The following is a 20,922-nucleotide window of genomic DNA, read 5'->3' on the forward strand; positions in this document are numbered from 1 at the left end:
TATATAAAAAGACTAATAATAGCAGTATGTTATGCATCGATAGCAGCAACAGCTTTTCCAGGTTCTGCAGTCATCTGAACAAAATTATAGACATTCAGCACATTCCATTAAAACAAAACAAAACAAAAACAAAGAAAATAATAATATCCAGAAAACAGCAAAGTTCTGTTGCTGTTGTGGTACCTGGCACCATTTTTTTTTATTAGTATCTTAATCATCATCTGGAAGGAGAACCTTCTAGAGTAATATCGTTAAATGTAGCTCTGATAAAGTACAGTCCCTATTATGTATCATAAAGCAGGTACAAGATATTTTACATTCATAGAGCTATGATACAGTACCGTCCTACATCAATAATACTAGAATCAGTTTTGGTTTGAAATTTACTTTGTCTACAAATAAGATTGCTACCCCTGTTTTTTTCTGGGCTCCTGTCACATGGAGAATTGTTTTCTATCTTTTCACTTTCAGTCTATGGGCTTCTTTTTTGCACTAGGTGTGTTTCTTGTATACAACATATTGTTGGATTTTGCTTCTTATTCCACTTTGCCAGTCTATTTCTCTTGATTGGTTTGTTGAGGCCATTGACATTGCTGTTTATAACTGATATGTACTGACTTATTATTGACATGTTTTTGGCCTTTTGTCGACTCTTTTTACTTTTTCACCTTCTCCTTTTAATTTCTTGCCTTGCCTATTTGATTTGCTCTGTTGGGCCTCATGGTGTTGTTGCCTTCATTGTCTTTTTCTAGGAACTTGTTTAGAATTGCTTGTAGTGCTGGTTTGGTATTCATGTAGTTTCTCAAGTGTTCTTTGTCGTGGAAGTGCCTTATTTCCCATCCAGTTTGAAAGAGAGTTTTGCAGGATACATCAGTCTAGGTTGGAGGTTGTTCTCTTTTAGTACTTGAAATGTCTCATTCCAGGCTCTCCTTGCCCCAAGGGTTTGTGTTGAAAAGTCTGCTTTGATTCTGATGGGCTTTTCTTTGTATGTGATTTGTTTCTTTTCTCTTACTGCTTGTAGTATTTTGTTCTTCTGTTGGATTTCTGGGATCTTGATTATTATATGTCTAGGTGTAGATTTTTTTTTTGATTGTAGCTAGTTGGGGTCCTGTATGCCTTAGTTATCTGAATATCAAATTCTTCCCCTCTGTTTGGGAAGTTTTCTGTCATTAATTCTGTGAACAGCTTTTTAAAGTCATTTGTATTTTCTCCTGCTACTTCATGTATTCCTATAGTCTCATGTTATTCTTCTTTGCATTATCTAGGAGTTGTTGGATCGATTTCTCATGATCCCTTACTGTTTTTAAGAGATCTCTCTTTTCATGGTTACTGACTGCAATCTTATCTTCTATATCTGAGATTCTATCTTCGCATTCTTTTATTCTGTTGCTTCCACTTTCTATGGAGTTTTTAATCTCCTGGATATCTGTTTGAATCTGTTTTATGGATTCCATTTCTTTCCTATGTTGGGTATTTATTTTTTCCATTTCTTTCTTATGCTGGGCCTTCATGGCTTCTATCATGGTGCTGAGCTCATCTATTTTTTTGTCAGTTTCTGCTCTAGAGTCTTGAATCGCGACTTCCATTTTGCTCACCATCTTTATGGTTATCTGGAAAATTATTTCTGTTTTGGATTTTTCTAGAGCCTGATTGATCTGTTTTGTTACTTCCTGTGCTTTGAGTTCAGGGTGTCCAGGTGGTTCACTATCGGCCTTTTCATCCTCATTTGCCCTACTGTTTGCCATTGGTGAACTGGAAGTCTGTCTTTGTGTCTTGCTCATGTGTTTTCTCATTTTTATTTTTGTTGTCGAACTGTCCTTGGTTTAATCTCTGGATTATCACCCATATCTTCCTGATATAGTTGCCTCCTAGCTTCTGTGTCTCTAAAGACCCACAGACATTCTCATCTTCATAACATCAGAGAAAACAGCTCATCAAATGAACCGCAATACTTTACACCAACTGATACAATCAGCAACACATTAAGATCATTGGACACTGACCACCTGTGGTAGTCACTAGTCTATCACCCTTAAATCATTTGAATTAAATTGAAATCAAGAAGCAGTCCAGAACATGTCTGCAGTGAACAAAATTTCAACATAGTGTATTTACCATTTAATGGCTCAGACAGAGCGAGGATGCAAGACCCCTGGTCTCAGTTAGCTGATGGCTGAACCCCACGAAGCTGACTGACCTCGGGCTTCAAGGCCCAGATGGAGTTCCCCAACCTTCTGAATGGTTGAACTCCACAACATTCTACTGCAGGTTTCCCACGCCCTGTCTTTACAGATGTTCAAAGTTGGGAACTCAGAAAAATACCCTTGATGACCACCTCTGCCTCTGCAGAGTGGGTCCAAAGACTGGCACAGTCAGGAGGTCTGAGAGTGTGTGTGTGTGTTGGGGGGTGGTTAGGAGAGTTATGGGGGTTCAGGGGCACCCGCGTGGCTACCTTCCTGGCACTTGAGCCATGGCGGCTGGGCCGGGAGAAGGTGTAGCTCTCTGTCTTTTATGTCTTTTTATCATGCAAGTATATATAGGTGTACAGTTCATATTACAATTTTGGTGCTTGTCTCTTGAATACTGCTAATTGGAAAATAAAATACAGTAGGAGATGGGAGTTGATGCAATTGACTATCCCTTAACGAACTAGGTAAATGGTTGTTTTCAAAAACTGGTAATTTCCCAATAGCAGGCATTCATGCAAAATATAATAATATGTCTTTGTCTTACACTGTACTTTTCTATTAGCTTTTTTTATGGTGCTAATAACCTCTTGCCCAAAAACAAATTTAAAATAAACATTTAATGCTAGAAACTTATTTGTAAATAGAAATCTCCAATCATTCAGGACATTTTCCACTGTAGTATTTTATCTTCAATTCTCAAATTGATCGAATATTATATTTTTTCAGTGTCCTGTTTTAACATAAGACATTTAATAAAACAAAGGCCTAAATTTATTTTTTTTGAAATATGCCCATGAAAATACCTGTTAGGACATTACCAGTTTAGATCTGGTGTCTTCTGGTCTGATTTTTGCAGGATACTTTATAAGTACAAAAGAATTGCCCCTCCATTTAAATTTTTTTTCTTTTTGTTTTTTGGTACTGAGCATTGATCCCAGGGACTACTCATGGAGCTACATCCCCACACCTTTGTAAAATTTCTTATTTTGAGATATGGTCTTGCTCAGTCTTGCTACTTGGAATCCTCCTGCCTCAGTCTCCCAGGGTGCTGGAATTAAAGTCATGTGCTACCACCCTGTGCTAAGAACCTCATACTTTAGACCTAGGCATCCAGAGTGCGTCCTGTTTCTCATGGTCCACTCAGGTCCGTGGTGGGGATATGCACTCTGGGAGGGGGTGGAGGGGTCCTGTATCCCTCTCTTTGTCTTCTCCTTAGTGACCCTTTGATGTTGATACTTTCCTCAGATGCCTGTCTCTTCCACTTGCCTTGCAGCATCTTTTCTCTCAGAAGACTCACCTGCTACTTCTCAGAAGCAACAGGATGTCAGACAGGAGCTCCTTGAGAGTCCCCGTGTCATATCTGCCTTCCTCTGCTTCTTCCTTCTCTCCTTCCCCCAGGTCAGTCCCTCTACTCTGGCTTTTACCTCCTCCTTCATTGCTGAGGCCCTTCCTCCATGTGTTGGACATCATTTTCTTCCTATGTCTTCCGCCTCTGTCTTTTAGCTCATTCCCATGGAGCATCTAAACAGGTGTATTAGCTTGTCCATCATTGAGATGTAACCCCCATGACATACTTAACCTTTTCTTCATGATAACAGACAAACAAACACATGCCCATATTCCTTTTCTCTCCAGCTGTCTCCCTTTCTTCTCTCCTCTTCAGGGCACAAATTCCTAAAAGAATCATATTTCTTTGTTTTGATAAATTCTCAGCAAGACAATAATGACTTGTCATTTCTTGATGCCCTGGGAATGCCCTTCAGTTGTTTATTTAGCTTTACTCATAAATGTTCAACACAGTGGACTGTTGCTTCTTTCTGGACACACTGTTTTGCCATGACTTGATGGCCACATTTCTGAGATTATCTTTCATGTCTCTGATAACTCCTTTCTCAGTTGCAAATTGCTCTGCCTCTTCTGTTGTCCCTGAAGTATTTGTCCCAGTGGGACCTCTCTGTTTCAGAAAGCCCATTGGATCCTACAATGAAGCACCAGCATGTGGGTTAGCCTGTCTCCGAACTCAAATCCCATTTTCCCAGTAAACCATGTTGCTTTTCGTTCATGATTTTCACTGAAGTAGACATTCAAAATCAGTGAATTCTGCTAATGTCGGATTCTGACCATTTTAGAAGGAAATCTATTAAAATTTTTACATTTCCCTCAATTTGTCAGTGATCTCTGTTAACTAAAATGATATTTTCTTGATTATTCAGATTATCCATGTTTGCCTTGTCCTGGAGTATGGTAACGTTTTGGGGGGGCTTCTGAAATTCCCTAGGTGATTCACCCCACAGCAAGCAATACAGACTGTGCGCCTTTTGATTTATAGATCTTATTATTTGCATTATCCTGGCCCCTTGCACCTGGTCCTTTGCCGTATGTAGCTTTTCACAGTCAGGTTGGTTTTAGCTCACTGTGGCACCTCATCCTTTACTGACAGAACTTTTCTTGTCCCTCTCCATCTGCACAGAGAAATGCATACATCTAATTTGTCACATGGGACAGTAGTTTTAATTAGATAAGGTGTGGAGTGCACTGTTGGTTCTGAGAATTACCGTACAGAGGTTTCCAGCTACTTGCTGTAGCTCCCCTCCTCTTAGAATCTCACACACAGCCACAGGAAATGAGGGGCACTGTGAGAGATGAGTAGGTTTCCAGGCCTGTGCACACTAGGTATATGGCACATTCATTATATTATTCCGATGGTCAGTGTGTATCCTACAATACTTCTTTTTTTCTTTTGTTTTTTTGGTGCTGGGAATTGAACCCCGGGCTTCCTACCTTCTAGGCAAGTGCTCTGGCACTGTATCTCCAACCCAGTATTTCCCTAAGTTGATGTTTAAATTGCAGTTCTTAAGCAGGTCTTGGAGAAAGCAGTCTGCCGAAGGGGCGCATCACCTCACAAGCCTTGCAGGGCACATTTTGGAAACTGTATTCCATATTCCACAGTATGAACGTGTTCTTCTCACTGTTCTTTGTGACCTCTTGGCTGAATGTGTGTAGATCAGACGTTTACCAGTGACGTAGAAATCTTATCAGGTCAGACCTGGCTGAAGAATCTAGTTCCTTTGCTTAGCCTTCCTGGCTTTGTGAGACCCATCCTACACCAGAATCCTGGCGCACCAGGCCCTCAAGGTGGCTAAGACCGGTGACATTTTCCCAGCACAAACGTATTGGAAGTTGTATTATCTCTCTTCTGTTTCCACAGCCTCTGGTACTTTTTATATCATTTGGGTGTTTACTCCTGAGCCGGGGATTTAGCTCAGTGGTTCCGACACCTGCTTCGCAAGTGTAAGAACCCAAGTTCAATCTCTGGTACAGAAAAAAACAAAACAAAAACAAAACAACCAACAACAAACTCCTGAGTTGGTCTCCTAAACTTGGTTTGTGGAATGTACACTTCATCTCTATTAAGAGTTTTAGGGTGAGAGAATGAAATTTCGGGGCCAAAGGCATAATGTCTTTTGTTTTCCTGTATGAAATGATTCCTAAAAGTCTTGAATCTGGTCAATAATCTTTTTACTTGTTTATTTTTAGGCCAAAAAAAAAAAAGTAGAAAATCTCTGAAAAGAAATTATTTTTCTTTCTTTTATAGAGCTATTAATTATATCTCATCAGAAAGGCCATTTGTAAGTTTGTAGCCACCTTTAGGGGAGGAGCCACATAATTTATAATCTGGTTTCTCGGTTTTAAGGGTTATGACAGAAGTTTTAGAGATACTTATAGCAGTTGTATGCTCTTGGATGCTTTTTATTTTTATGCTATGACTCCTAAAACTTCAAATACTATTGACAAAAATGTGTGTGTTTTATTTCTTATAGGTTATTTCACTACCTGGTGTTTTACTCCATCTCTGCTTTAGTCTTACGGGTTTAATTAGTTGCTTTGGTCTATGAAACTGTGTTCTTGAATATTTTGTGACTTTTTTAGTGTAAAAGGTTGCCATACAATTTTATATTAAGTGTTTTACTGTACATATAATTATCTTAAGAGTTATTTTCAGGTCATTGTTATGCAGTGTTGAACATCTTTCTGGTACTCAAAAAATAATTGCTTAGATAGGTTCGTTAGCAATTATTTTTTAACTGCTTTTGAATAGCACAGAACATAAAAGGAAATCTACTTTATGACTTTTAGATAGAAGACATAATCTCTAAACACTTGGATTCTTATTTAAATCATACAAGCTCTACTAACATGGCTTTTTACATCTACAGCTGTGTTTTTCCAGACAATGGGTGGTTGCTTTTTGATGGAACCTAGACACAAACAAGATAAGTTAAAAAGAAAAAAGTAAAAATGCTACAATTCCTGCTGGCAGTGTAGCAGGAGGTAGAGCCAGAAATCCATGAATTCTGCATGCTGAACAAAGGTTCATCCAGAGCTCCTAAGTTGACATTAGAGAGGAATAAGAAGCTCTGGTGTGTCCTTGTCCAGTAGGGTGACTAGAAAGCTAGGACTTTGAATGTTTTCACCCTACAGAAATGAAAAATGTTTGAGGAGATAGATGAGTTTACCCTGATTCAAACATTAAACATATAGAAACATCACATAGTTGGTTTCATGGTCCTGGGGATCTAACCCAAGGGTACCTACCACTGAGGTATATCCCCAGTGTGTGGCTCTCCTTCCCTCTCTCCCTCTCTCCCTCTCTCCCTCTCTCCCTCTTTCCCTCTTTCTCCTTCTTCCTCCTTCTCTGTCTCTTTTTTTCTCTCCTCTGTTTCTCCCTCTCCCCCGCTTCTCCCCTCTCTTCTCTCCCCTCTCCCCTCTCTCTCTCTTTACAGATGTTCACCACCACACGCAGCTACCCGTTTTCACTTTGAGACAGGGTCCCACTAAATTGCTTGGCCTGATCTGGAAATCGCAGTCTTTCTGCCTCAGTCTCTTGAGTAGCTGTGATTACAGCTGTGCTTCATTGTTCCTGGCTTAATATGTACAATTTTTGTATTTTTATGTAAGAGTTAAAAATATAAATTAAGAAAAGTTGTAAACAAAAACCAGGGTTCCAAGTGGCCCCTCCTGCCCCCGTGCACCTGCACCGTGGTGCCCATGGGGCCTTCCTAGTGAGGCTGAGATTTTGATGCCTGTTTCGAGCAGTCCGCTGAGGCAGCTGCATTTGTTTTCCAGCTGGAGTAAGAAGTAGAGATCAGGTTATGACCTTCACTTCTCATTAATGTGGCAGTAGGAGGGACGTGGGGGACAGACAGGAGGCAACTCCTCTGCCAGGTGTGGCGGCGATGTACTGTCTGTTTTAGGCTTCTGATATACCCATGTTTGCTGCTCTTGAAACCCTCATTATAAGTCAAAACATTTATTATCAGGTTTTTAAATGTGACATCACTATGCCAGCTACTCCTTTGGTGTATGTGTTTTGTTAAGTTTTGCATTATTCCGACAAATTTGCAGGTGTGGTATTTGAATTCCATTTTCATTTGTCAATCATCTTTTATAATAGCCTTCCAAATTATTGTTTTTCTGGAACGTGGCAAGAATTGTTCTTTCTTTCTGTCTCTTTTGTAAATGGGGAATTTTCAGGTTTTTTGAGGGGGATACCAGGGATTGAACTCAGGACCTGTTCTTGCGAGCAGGCAGCGGAACCACTGAGCTAAATCCCTGGCCCATTAATTTTCAATTCTTTAACGTTTTAATTTTTAACAATGAACATATATTACATGGGGACATAAGAGCACAAAAAATAATAAAGACACCAGAGGGCAGGGTCATGATGGATGCAGAGGCTTAACTGTGGATACTTTACTAAGCGTTATTTATAATACTAAAAAATCTGGACCCATAACTGTGTGATAATAGGAAAATGCTTGAATATATTTTTTAGGTGTATGTGATGGGAAATCGTATGGTCATTAAACATTGTGCAATAGGCCTATATTTATAAATTTAGAGGGGGAAAGCAGGTTACAAAGTACTACAACCCTTCTATATAACCATATTAAAAAAATAGAGTGGTTCATAGTCTCCAAGGCTCTCCCAGAAGAAAAATACTTAGATGTTACACACATTCCAACAAAGTACATATGTTAACCTTTATTTTTGAATTTTAAAGGTACAGAAAAGTTGCAAAAGCAGTACACATGACTCTCAGTTGATCCTCTCTTATCTTTCCCAGTTAGAAAACTCTGTATCATTTGCCCTTTTCCCTTTTCCCCTGTACATATGTATGTACATATATGCATACACACACACACACACACACACACACATACTTGTGGACTGTTTGAGGTTAAGTTGTAGACCTGTTGACCCATCTCCCTTAATACTTCAGTATGAGTTTCCTAGAAACAGGGCCAGGGCTATAGCTCAATGGAAGAGTACTTGCCTAGCATGTGTTAGGCCATGGGCTTGATCCCCAGCACTGAAAAAAAAAAATCCTACGAACACAAGGACACTCTCATAGCAAGCTACAGGTCACCATCAGATACTGCTGTTAAATCTATGGACCTTGTTTGGATTTGCACACGGTCCAAGGAGTGTTCTTTGTGAGGTCTGGGATCGGTTGTTACATGTCTCTCAGGCTGCTTCGGTCTTTGTCTGTCTTTGGTGATTATAGGCCCTTTATTGGGTAAAATATAACTCATTGTTGATCAGTGTTTTTTTTCATGAGTACATTCAAATTATGCATTTTGACAGGAGTAACAGAAGCTTCTCTCTGTTCTTAATGCATTATTTCAAAAGTCACAAGGTGTTAATTTGTCCAAATATTGATGATGGCACTTTTTTACTTAGCTAAGATGATTTCTGCCAAATTTCTCCATTGTAAAATTAATAAGTATTTTGCATTTTAATAAGTTGTTAATATAGATTATGATTGGAGATATTTTGAGACTATTTAATATCCTTTACTCATCTAGCTTTTATTCTCTATTTAAGTATTGCTGACCCGGGAAGTGTGCGGCCAGGCCACTACCCACTGATAATTCTTCAGTTATTAATCTGATCGTTGCCAAATGATTTTCTAATCCCATCATTTCTTCTCTACTTCTTTGCTTCCTTCACTTCTTCCTTCCTTCCTCCCTATCTTCCGTCATTCCTTCCTATTTGTGAGAACTCATAGATCCCTGTTTTATTTAACTGGTTATAATCCTTTACTATCATGTATTTTGATACTCATATTGTCCCAGATTTGGGCAGTGCGAGTGGCTTCAGACTGACTTTTATATCTTTTTTATGTTTTATTTTTGTTCTTTGAGGACTTCCTCGCTTTCTTGCAAGATATTCATTCTGTGCTTACTTGGACTTTCTCTGCCTGACCCCAGAATTAGGCATTTCTCTAAGGAACTGTGGTTCATTTTACTGAAAAAAATATTTAGAAGCCAAAATTTAGGTGCCACATATGTTCATTCCTGTTGGGATAGCGCTGTGTCTAAATTCTCTCAGGGCAAAGATCTAGGAGATACATGAATATGTTTTTTGTTTGTTTGTTTTTTTTTTTTTGGTACCGGGGATTGAACTCCGGTCCTTGCGCTTGCAAGGCAGGATGAATATGTACATGTATACAGCATGCACATCTGTGCACAGATATATCCTTGCCTCTTCCTCCATCCGCTTTGTCTCTGTGCCTTAGAACCTGTGAATTCACACTAACAACCTTCATTATAAACCAACAGCTCAGGATTATTCTCACTTTCCCCCTTTCTGTATTTCAGCCCTTCTTTCTTGTCAGTGAGAAATCTTCCATTATGCTTGGTCTGTTTATCTGTTGGATCAGTGTTAACCCATTTGATCACTTGCCTTTTGTATGGCAATCAGTAGAGCCTGTGTGCTGTTTCCCTGGTCCTTAGAGCCTGTGGCTGTGTTCCCCACGTCTGGAATATCCAGCCTCAGTAAGTAGGGTGCCCCTCATTTCCCTGGCAGACTGGACTGCCATTCTCTCCTCACCCTGCTCCAGCCCCTGACCTGGCAGCATGTGAGCCAGCAGCTCCCCAGCCCTGGTGACATGCCCGTTCCATGTTGGCTTGGACCTTCACACCTGCAGGTAACTGGAGGACCCTGCTTTTCTCCCCCTCTGCAGCTCAGAACTGCCACGAGACAGATGGGAATTGGCCTTCTGAGTCAGTAACAAGAGGTTGTTGGGTCTCAGTTGTAACAGCTAAAGATTTTTATTCGAGAATTACCTAATTCTCTAATTCATTACTAAAGTACACATAAATGACTAAAAATTAGCCTCAAGTCAGCAAACTCAGTCAAAACCAAAAAGTTACAGCACCACAAATCAAACTGCCTTCCCAATCCTAGAAAAGCTGAACTTAACTGGAAGCTCGAAAGTGAAAACAATACAGTAAAAGCAAATATTCTATACAAGAAGCTTGGGAAGTGTGAGGTTTCTTACTGCCAGGAGATGGTGCCCACATGAGGTATCTCAAGAAAGGACTGTATATTTTTATGAATCCTTAGCCATAGATAGTGTTGTGTACCAGAGAGCATGTGGGATGCCACAGCAACTACCTTATCCTGCCTGTTCCACAGCTGGTGGGAACATCGTCTGACCTACACATCTAATGTCCCTTCCTGTGTAAGAATGTTGCAAACAGTAACAGCCTATGCAGCTAATAAAACTTCCAGTCTCTTAACTCAGAAAGTGAGTCTGGGATGGAATGACATTTCTTGAGTTAATCTAAAAAGAGAAAATTGTTCTCTAAGAACAAGTAAAAGGAAATATCGTCTAAAAATTCAAGAATGCCAACCCAGCATCAACTTATAATATAATGACTTTCTTCCACCATAAAATGCTGCTGGAAAAGGAAGCTTAGAGACAGACAAACATGCTTTGAAAACCTGGCCATACCACTTCTGTGGGACCTTAGGCAAGTTGTTTCTCTCAGCCTCATTTCCACCCTTAAAGTAGCACAATATTTATCTTACAGGGTTATTACAAGGAATAAGTATTTTACATGTTGCCTAATATATTGTAAGTGCTAAAAAAGTCTAATAAAGTTAGTATTAAGTGAAAATTAGTATTAAGTTCAGATTTCCAGTCAAATGAATTTCCATTAAGTGATGAGTGATAAAAGTCATGTTTTATTTCATGTCCAGATCTAACTCCTCATACTGGGCAGAAATTCTGTTGTGCAGATTATACTTAAAACCTGAACCATCAGATAAAGTTCTAAGCTTTTAGAGTAAATCAAAGTTCATCTTCGTTTTACCTGTACTTATCATTAAAGATAGATCTGAGGGGAGTGTTATTAATTGGTTGCTTCATAATCATTTGAGTAATTCCCAGAACTTGAGAAGTATTCAGGCTATAAAAGTAAGGCTCTCCTACCTAACCTTGAAGAAGAAAATCAGTTTTGGAGAGTTTCAGCAACTTTCCCAAGCAACAAAGCTAATTATCAGTGAAGCAGGGCAGGAGAAGTCTTGATTTAAATGTTTGAATTCTACTACAAAATGCCCTTGTTCTAGTTCTGTATAGAAGGTTAACAAAGCAATTTGCAGATTGTTTTTAGCATATTGAGTCATACAAAATTAAGTATTTTTTAAAAAATTATTTTATGTTTTTGAGTGACCTTGAAACTTTTCATTCCATCTAACCTTTTCTCCTTAGAAAGATGAGAACTAGATTTTGGGATTATGACAATCAACCATAATGTAAGTAGTTCGGACTAGATGGGTGTTGGCATCCCTTTAGGTTTTGATTACTTTGTTACTTCAGGTATTTCATTGTATTTCTTGAGAATATAGTTTGACCAACACGCTGGGACAGAGCCAGAAAAGTGTGAGGAAATTGAATTTTATTCCACATTTGAAGACATGAATTCTAATCTCTTTCCTGATCTCTGGTGATAAGACTTTGGGCAAATCATTCATCTTTACACATTTCTCTTTTTACATCCTGGAATGATGGTATCTGCCAACTGCCTTACCAGGCATCTTTACATGTTATGTATAAAACTGCCAAGAGCAGGGTGTGGTGGTGCACACCTGTGGTCCCAGCACTCTGGGAGTATGAGGCAGGAGGATCTCAAGTTCAAGCCCAGACTCGGGAATTTAGCAATGAGACCTTACTTCACAATAAAATATAAGAAAAGGGCTGGGGATGTAGCTCAGTGAGTTCATTTTCTAGTACTGCAACAACCACCCACCCACCCAACCAACCAAACAAGCATCCAGTTTAAAAGAAGATGATTTGAAAATTTGCTGATTTCTGATTCTTATGAATAATTATTCCTTGTGAAGAATTTTTTGTAAAGGGGATATCTTGACTTTATTACTTGTAATTTTCTCTACATGTCTGTTCTAGTAGCAATTATAGTAAATCCACACCCTCCCGCTGTCCTTTCTTCCTAATGTAGGGGTAAAAAATCTATCCATTAGTTTTTCCATTGTTTCGCTCATTTATATGGAAAGGCAAGCGTCAGTTGAGTACGGTAAATGACATAATTTGAGCTTGACTGGGTTATATTTCAGCAATGTAGCACTTTGATTTGCATATATCATCTCAATGTTTCCAAGGTGTCTATCACCGATGTCAAGGTGTGCAAAATTGCATAACACTAATGATGCTTCTTTATGCTTTCTTGGCTTGTGTTGGAGTGAAGGAGTCTGTTGTTTTCTTATATGGAAGGTTTGCAAATTCCAATTGTGCTTTTCTAAGTTTTAAGACAGTGCTTGCTTTCTTTTATTCTTGCTTTTCTATTATTTTACATTTCTGGAAGTATATAAGAAAAAAATACAGACTAGAGTATGAAGGGACAAATGCCCATGCAATGCCTGGTTTTGTCCTAGTAGCATGTATTATTTTAATTAATCTTCCCAGAGATATGTGAGTAAACAGAGCCTCCTGAATAATTAGGCTTAGAGAAATGGAGTGATTCCTACATGTTTACATGACCAGAAAGTACCAGTAACTGATTATCCTCAGGGTGTTTGCTAGCCAAAGGACTGTAGGTTGTGAGTTAAGAAAAAAGAATTTGTTTTACATGTGTAGTATATGGTAAATTTCTCTGCTAATGGCTCAAACACGTTATGTTTTGTGTACTACATTCCCAATCCTTTTTCTTTTTTTCTTTTGAAACAAAGTTTCACAAGTTGCTAAGTTGCCTAGGCAGGGCTTGACTTATGATCCTCCTGCCTCAGCCTCCTTTAGAGCTGGAATTATAGGCATCCATCACTATACCCAGCTTGTTCTTAGCTTTTATAAATACCATGTGTTGTGGACTTGATAAGACATCAGCAATAACAGCAATATCACCACTGTCAACCGCAATAGGAAAGCAGATAGCGGACCTTCCTAGAGCATAAATTATGTGCCAGAGTCCGTCTTTGTATGTATTAACTTGCTTAATGGTCAGCATAACTCCGTGAGGGGTTTGTACAGATGATGAAGTTGGGGCAAAGGCTAAGAGTTAAGTAATTTGCTTAAGTCAAACAACCAATTAGCAGCAGAGCTGGAGCGTAAGCCCACTCTATTGTGCATATTACCATTCTTCCTCAGGACATACTTGTTTTACTGGAGGGAAGAGTTGAAAATGAATGAAACCAATTCTGACTTAAGTTGAGCTGAAAAAGAATGTATTAGGAGGATCTAGAGTGGCTCTTGCAATAAGAATCCAGAGAAGCAGATCTGGAAAACAGTCAGGAGCAGGGAAAACCTGGGAGCAGAAAATGTGGTCAAAGTGTGGCATAGGAAGTTTGGTCACAGTAGCAATGCTATGTACGGTAATCACAGGTGCTGTGCTGATGGCGAGGGCCACTGGACCCTGGGATCTGCTGCCATCATTGTTGCTGCAACAGCAAACTCCGAGAATGTTTTCATCTTTGTAGCACTCCCTAAGATTCAAAGGTGCCCATGGAAGCAGTCGCTTCAGGAAGCCTGGGTCATCTTTATGCAAGACCAGTTTTTGTATACTTTTTGGATTTATTGTTCTGATACATTCTGGGCAGGACAGTTAGAGAAAGGAGCTTTGGTTCAGCTTTCCAAATGTTGAACCTTCAGCATTCAAGATATTTCTCAGGAAGTCTTGATCCTGTTGTGTGGCGAGATAGGTCAGGAAAATGATTTGAGAAATTGACAGCTAACAGAATGAGAGAGCACTGGTTGCATATTTGTTAAATCGAGTTAAACTCTAAGTGACCACTTTTGGTTCATTCTAGTTTGATCATGGATTAAAGAGCATAACTTCCAAGGGCTGATAAATGTCTGTGTGATAAAATACATCTAGTTTTCCTAGTTAAATTTAACTGTAGTTAAAGAAATTCACTGGGTAACAAAATGTAGTAATCTTCAGCAAAAGGATGGTGGTTTTGTTCATCAGTATGGTCGCGATCAATGTTTTAAGAATGTGTTATATAGGCCAAAGTTCACTTTGACAAATGCTGTAATAAAATATTTTCTAACTTTATCTGATGGTTCAGATTTTAAGTATAATCCGCACAACAGAATTTCTGCCCAGTATGAGGAGTTAGATCAGGACATGAAATAAAACATGACTTTTATCACTCATCACTTAATGGAAACTCATTTGACTGGAAATCTGAACTTAATACTAATTTTCACTTAATACTAACTTTATTAGACTTTTTTTAGCACTTACAATATATTAGGCAATATGCAAAGTACTTATTCCTTGTAATAACCCTGTAAGATAAATATTGTGCTACTTTAAGGGTGGAAATGAGGCTGAGAGAAATAACTTGCCTAAGGTCCCACAGAAGTGGTGTGGCCAGGTTTTCAAAGCATGTTTGTCTGTCTCTAAGCTTCCTTTTCCAGCAGCACTTTATGGTGGAAGAAAGTCATTATATTATAAGTTGATGCTGGGTTAGCATTCTTGAATTTTTAGACGATATTTCCTTTTACTTGTTCTTAGAAAACAATTTTCTCTTTTTAGATTAACTCAAGAAATGTCATTCCATCCCAGACTCACTTTCTGAGTTAAAAGACTGGAAGTTTTATTAGCTGCATAGGCTGTTACTGTTTGCAACATTCTTACACAGGAAGGGACATTAGATGTGTAGGTCAGACGATGTTCCCACCAGCTGTGGAACAGGCAGGGTAAGGTAGTTGCTGTGGCATCCCACATGCTCTCTGGTACACAACACTATCTATGTCTAAGGATTCATAAAAATATACAGTCCTTTCTTGAGATACCTCATGTGGGCACCATCTCCTGGCAGTAAGAAACCTCACACTTCCCAAGCTTCTTGTATAGAATATTTGCTTTTACTGTATTGTTTTCACTTTCGAGCTTCCAGTTAAGTTCAGCTTTTCTAGGATTGGGAAGGCAGTTTGATTTGTGGTGCTGTAACTTTTTGGTTTTGACTGAGTTTGCTGACTTGAGGCTAATTTTTAGCCATTTATGTGTACTTTAGTAAATCTACAAATTAGGGAATTCTTACCTTAGCTTTGAGAATGCTAACCCTAACCCTGTCATGGATATTACTCTTTTGCTTGGTTTAGTCCATGTGCCACTGGGGGAGTAGCTCACCAGGAGAGCACATAGCTAGTAGCATGTGCTAGACCCTGGGTTTGATCACTAGTGCTGCAAAACCAAAACCAAAACCAAAACCAGCTACTTCCTGTGAGACACACACATGCACAAAAGGCAGAAACAGCCCCATATTGGTCTGGATAGTATGATAGTAGCCTGAGTTTGGGAAATGAGAGTGAAGGATAAAAGCAAAAATTTGTTGTCTTTGACAAAAGACAAATAATTTTTCAAAAATTTAATACTCATAATTATTCACTTAAATTCTACTAATTTGAATATGAACTGTTTCCCCCTTCAGTTTTATTTTGTTTTGTACCCTGTTGTTGATTTGTGTGTGTGTTTCATCGAACCACTTTTTGGGTCCTGTATGGAGCTCCAGAAAGCCAGGTGTGGTATGAGGTCAGGATAGACAGAGTGAAGGCTGCATCACTGACTGCCTCCACAGATAGCTTAGTGCACATGTAGCCAGTATTACCTGACCAGGCTCAAGCTGGCTTTAAACAGATAGACAAATATGGTGGTAGTTGGTGCTTTTATTGTCATTAGCAGAGCCCTCAGGAAACATCTGCCTTACATTCTAAGGAGAGAACATATTACGTATGAATGGAAGAATTAATAGGAACCTGAAGAATTGTTTTTCCTTTAGTCTGCAAAGTGGTAATACCACTGAACGTATGGTAGATAAGTTGGTTTTTCTCCAATGCACCATTATATGGAAGAAGTAGGAATTATTTATAATTTGCATGTCATTATGGTGATGCTTAAAGAGCCCCACGACTCTGGACCATGGGCCAGGGCTTACAAATGGTTTCATGGTGACAAACTAAGCATTTTTTGTCACAGGATGTGAACTGCAACAGAATGCTGAAGGCGATATTAAATTAGGGTGATTTTTAGAAAGTGACAAATGTTTTAGGATTTCTAAGTATGAAATGGGTTCTACCAGCTCCAAATGGCTGCCAAGTTGTGTTATCACTCGCCTGCTTTGTAACTGCCTCAATTATTTCCTTCCTCAGCCCTGTATGATGAGATTCGGCAGTTTCGCCAGGCCTGTGGGGAGGCTCATCTCAAAACCATCTTAGCCACAGGAGAACTCGGATCTCTTACGAATGTTTATAAAGCCAGTATGATAGCAATGATGGCGGGTAAGTGGTTCATGTTCAAATAGCGTTTTGTACTAGATTGATGTTTTTAGGAGAAAGAAGTAAGTAAAAAATTTGACTATTATTAAAAGTGCTAACCACTTGGGATTTTTTGGAGGGAACGGTGAAGCATTTCATGAATACGTGTTCAATATGAAGCGGTCAGAAAACTCTTGGCTTTGTTCCAGTGTCTTGGTGGCATTTCATTGTTGCACTATCCTTCGAAGGCAGTAGATGGCTCTCTTGTTAGTGAATTGCCCTTTATGCTATTTGATTTCATCAACATATGTTAGACAAGAATTAATTTAACTCTGACTTTTCTGTCTATGTATTTAAGCTTTGGCTTTTCTTCCCCTCGGTATATATACAATTTGAGCCAGCCCCTGCTTTTTGTGTTAATTTCTTTAAAATTCAGTATGGTATTGTTTTTCATATTTTCAAATATAGGATTGATTTGTTCTTTATCTCTATGAACAACAGATATATCCATTCAGATCTACAAGCTTGAAACCTAGGAATCATGCTTGATTCTTTCTTTTCTCTGCATTCAATTAAACAGTGGACAAGTCTTATGATTGTCTCTTTGCTATGTCCAACGCACCTCTCTGTTCTGTTCTGAGTTCTGCTACCTTAGACCACCAGCCAGCTCTGCATGGATTACTTCAACTCATTTCTTAGCCCCTATTTTTGTCCCGCTTCTAGTCTGTTCTTCACACTGTTCAAAATGATCTTTTTAAAAAATGCTAATTTGATTATAGTACTGCTTCCTTCCAATCTTTTAGTTACTTCCATTTTCTTACAAGTAAAATATACATTCCTGAATTCTTATTTCCTAATACGCTGCCCACGCCCCTGCCATCTCACTTTCCCTTCATCTTATAGACTTCAGCCATATAACTCACCTGCTGTTTCTTGAAGATGGTGCCACCCAGATCCACAGCATGTGCTGTGCCCTGTAGTATGAACTGCCTAGAATTCCTTTTGCCCAAATTACTCCTGGATCTTTGGATTCAGCATAGGCGCCAACCTTTTCAGAAGTATCTCCCCCAGGCCACTGCCTTCCCCACCACTTCGCTGATTTTCTCCTCTGTATGTGCCCGTATCATTCGTTAAAACGTCTGTCAGATAACTTCTCACACTGGACCGTGATTGCTGCTGAAGTTTTACATGCCCTCCTAGAGGCCCCATATTTGGATGAAGATATGTGGCTTCTGTGGTCTTAAATCCAGGTCATGCATCACAGCCTTCCTTTCCATTTTATACTCTTGTGTACTCACTCTCTGGATGGTTTTTCAGTTGTTTCTGGAACTTTGCTGAAAATCACCCAACAAGGCATCAATGGTGCAGTTGCCCTGATCATGCTGCTGGATCTGGAAAATATTTTTTTTCATTTAGAGCAAAATTTCTGAAAACATAAGGATATGAAAGAGTGGAAGACTTTGAGCAGTGTTTCATCAATGATGTTGACATTTCAAAAGTCCAAAGTAAAAAATAAAAAGTCTACAGTAAAACATTTATTGTGTGGCTCGAGGTCTTGAATTCATGCAGCTTCCCTTTCAAGCTCTTTGCCAGGACAAGGGATTGTTAGAGTAGGTACCAAAGTAAGGGTTTGGAAGCAAATACCAGAAGCTACTTGTAGCACACACTGTGTTGTATTTTTAAAATTAATTAATTTATTTATATATTTATTTCTTGCAACGCTAGGGATTAAACCTAGAGGCTTGCACATGCTAGGCACTGAGCTATATTCCCAGTCATTTTAAAATTTTTATTTTTTTACTTATTTTGAAATTCCTTGTCCACTTTAATACTGGTTACATGAATCCATGCAACTAAGGGAAAATCATTTCTCAGTGGTTTCCATTTGACAAACATTTGCTTCTCCATTACACCAACTAAAGAGTAATACCCAAATAAAAGTAACACACTGTGGCAGCACAGGAAGGGAGCAAAATGGGAATTTTCTGTCCACTTTGCACAGAAGGCCGAACTGATGCAGCAGCCCTCCCTGTTCCCCCAGGAGTATGGGCCTTCTGTCCACCGTCACTATTCTTAGGGAAGACTCACATCAAATGGTATCTGTACAGAGTTTGCAAACACAAAGTGGTATCATGTCATTCTGAAATGTCATGGCCAAGGGTTAGCTTTTTATTCTTGGCAGTACTGAGGCTTGAGCCTAGGGCCTGTTCAATGAACTATACTCCTAAATTTTTATTTTGAACAAGGTCTTTCTGAGTTACGCAAACTGGGCCATGAACTTGCCATCCTCCTTCCTCAGCCTCCCAAGTAGCTGGGATGACAGGTGTGCACCATTGTGCCTGGCTATATACGCCTGATCATCAGCTGCATGGTTGGGGTGTGAAGGAGGCTCAGGTACTACTGGTCAGGGTCGCATCTGAGCCAGTCTTGAGGTGTCTGTTTATCCCAGCTATAATCCAAGCCCCAGGCTGCATCTTGAGTTCAAGGCCAGCCTGAGCTACATAGCAAGACCATGTCTCAAAAAACCAAAAATAATAACAATAATAGTAATAGCAATAATTACTATTTTGACTAAATTCACATTGCTTCTAGGTGGGTTTGGGTTTTTTTTTTTTCCATTGATATATTTTAAAAATCAGCTTCACTGAAGCAAGTTTGCATTCATCAGAGTACATTGATTCTGAGGTGCCGGCCAGTCCTCTCCTACCTACCTATTGCACTGCTCATGATAGGAACATGACATTAGGTCCTCAGGCTTTAGAAGCCTCTGTTCTCCCCTCCACCTCTTCTATCTGTAGGGAGAAAATGTGATCAGAAACATGCTCTTTCTCTGTCTCTTCCTTTCCATTTATTTCACTGTTTGTGTTTTATATCTGCTTCATTTCATCAGTGACTATCAAGCATGTACTGTGAGTAATGTAGCAGTTTGTGTCATGCTTTATTAGACCCTTTTAAATAATATTCCTTGATCTGCACAACAGCCCTGGAATTGATGAAGAACTTGAGAATAACTGGCTTACTAAGGTCCCAAAGCTAATATATCAGGTGTAGTCCTTATTTGAACCCAGGTTTTCTGGTTCCAGTTTATTGCTTTTTCATTTGTAAAACAGTTGTTTTCTAAGGCTATATGTGCTTGATCGTATCTGAATAAAAGACAGTCTTAAAAAAAAATACAGTCTTTATGAGTTGTACTGTATGAAAGCATCTAGTCGATTTCCTGGCCTATAGTGTCTCCTATTGAGATTATAATAGAATTTTCAGAAGTTTTGCTCATTTTGGGTGAAAGATTAGCTCAGTGGCACCACTCCTGTCTCACAAGTGCAAGGTCCTGAGTTGGGTCACTGGTACCGAGGAAAAAAAAATGTGAAAAAGTTTGCTCGTTTTTATTTTTAGCCATTTGAAGAACATTTTAAATTTTAAAAAATTTTGTTTTTATTTATATAACACCCCTCCAATAGTATTGACGAAAGCCAGGTGTGGTGTTATATTCCTGTAATCCCACTTGGTAGGCTGAGGCAAGAAGATTGCCAGGAGTTTGAGGCCAGTCTAGACTACATGGCCTTGAGTTCAAGGCCAGCCTGAGCTACATAGCAAGACCTTGTCTTAAAAAACCAAAAATAATAACAATAATAATAGTAATAACAGTAATTATTATTTTGGCTAAATTCACATTTTGCTTCCAGCTGGGCTTTTTTTCTTCATTGATATATTTTAAAAATCAGCTTCATTAAGGCAAGTTTGCATTCATCAAAATTCAGGTGTCATGAATGCAGCATGAGTTTTTACAGTTTATGTATACCTGTAACCACTGCTGCAATCAAGAAGGAGAACATTTCCATCTCCAGAAATATTCAGTGTGCCCCTTTATAGTCCATTCTGCTCTTCTCTCCTGTTGCCCAGGTTATAAACACTGACCTGATTTTATCACCATATACCATACGGCAGCCATACCAAGTTTTGAACATACTGTCACACAGTAGGTACTACTTTATGCTTGTTGATTTTCCCCTTGATAAAGAGAATAGCTAGGGAATATTAAGAGTATTAATATTCTAATGATTATTCTAATGATTAATATTCTAATATTATTTAGAAATAGTCCACTGTACAAATATACTGAGTTGCTAAAATTATTGGTAGAAAGTTGTTTGTAATATTCTCTTCTTA

The 20,922-nt window shown here is 38.9% G+C and overlaps 1 protein-coding gene across 1 annotated transcript in view; it reads left to right on the plus strand.

Annotated features, from left to right (window-relative positions):
• Dera (deoxyribose-phosphate aldolase) overlaps positions 1–20,922 on the plus strand; it is a 95,578-nt gene that overhangs the window by 32,163 nt on the left and 42,493 nt on the right. Inside the window, exon 6 of the mRNA XM_010616204.1 lies at positions 16,651–16,779. Within this exon, the coding sequence (XP_010614506.1) occupies positions 16,651–16,779 (129 nt within the window). The remainder of the gene's footprint in view (positions 1–16,650; positions 16,780–20,922) is intronic.

Source organism: Fukomys damarensis, unplaced genomic scaffold, assembly GCF_012274545.1.
Source record: "Fukomys damarensis isolate Sample0158 unplaced genomic scaffold, DMR_v1.0_HiC HiC_scaffold_19, whole genome shotgun sequence".
NCBI lineage: Eukaryota > Metazoa > Chordata > Mammalia > Rodentia > Bathyergidae > Fukomys > Fukomys damarensis.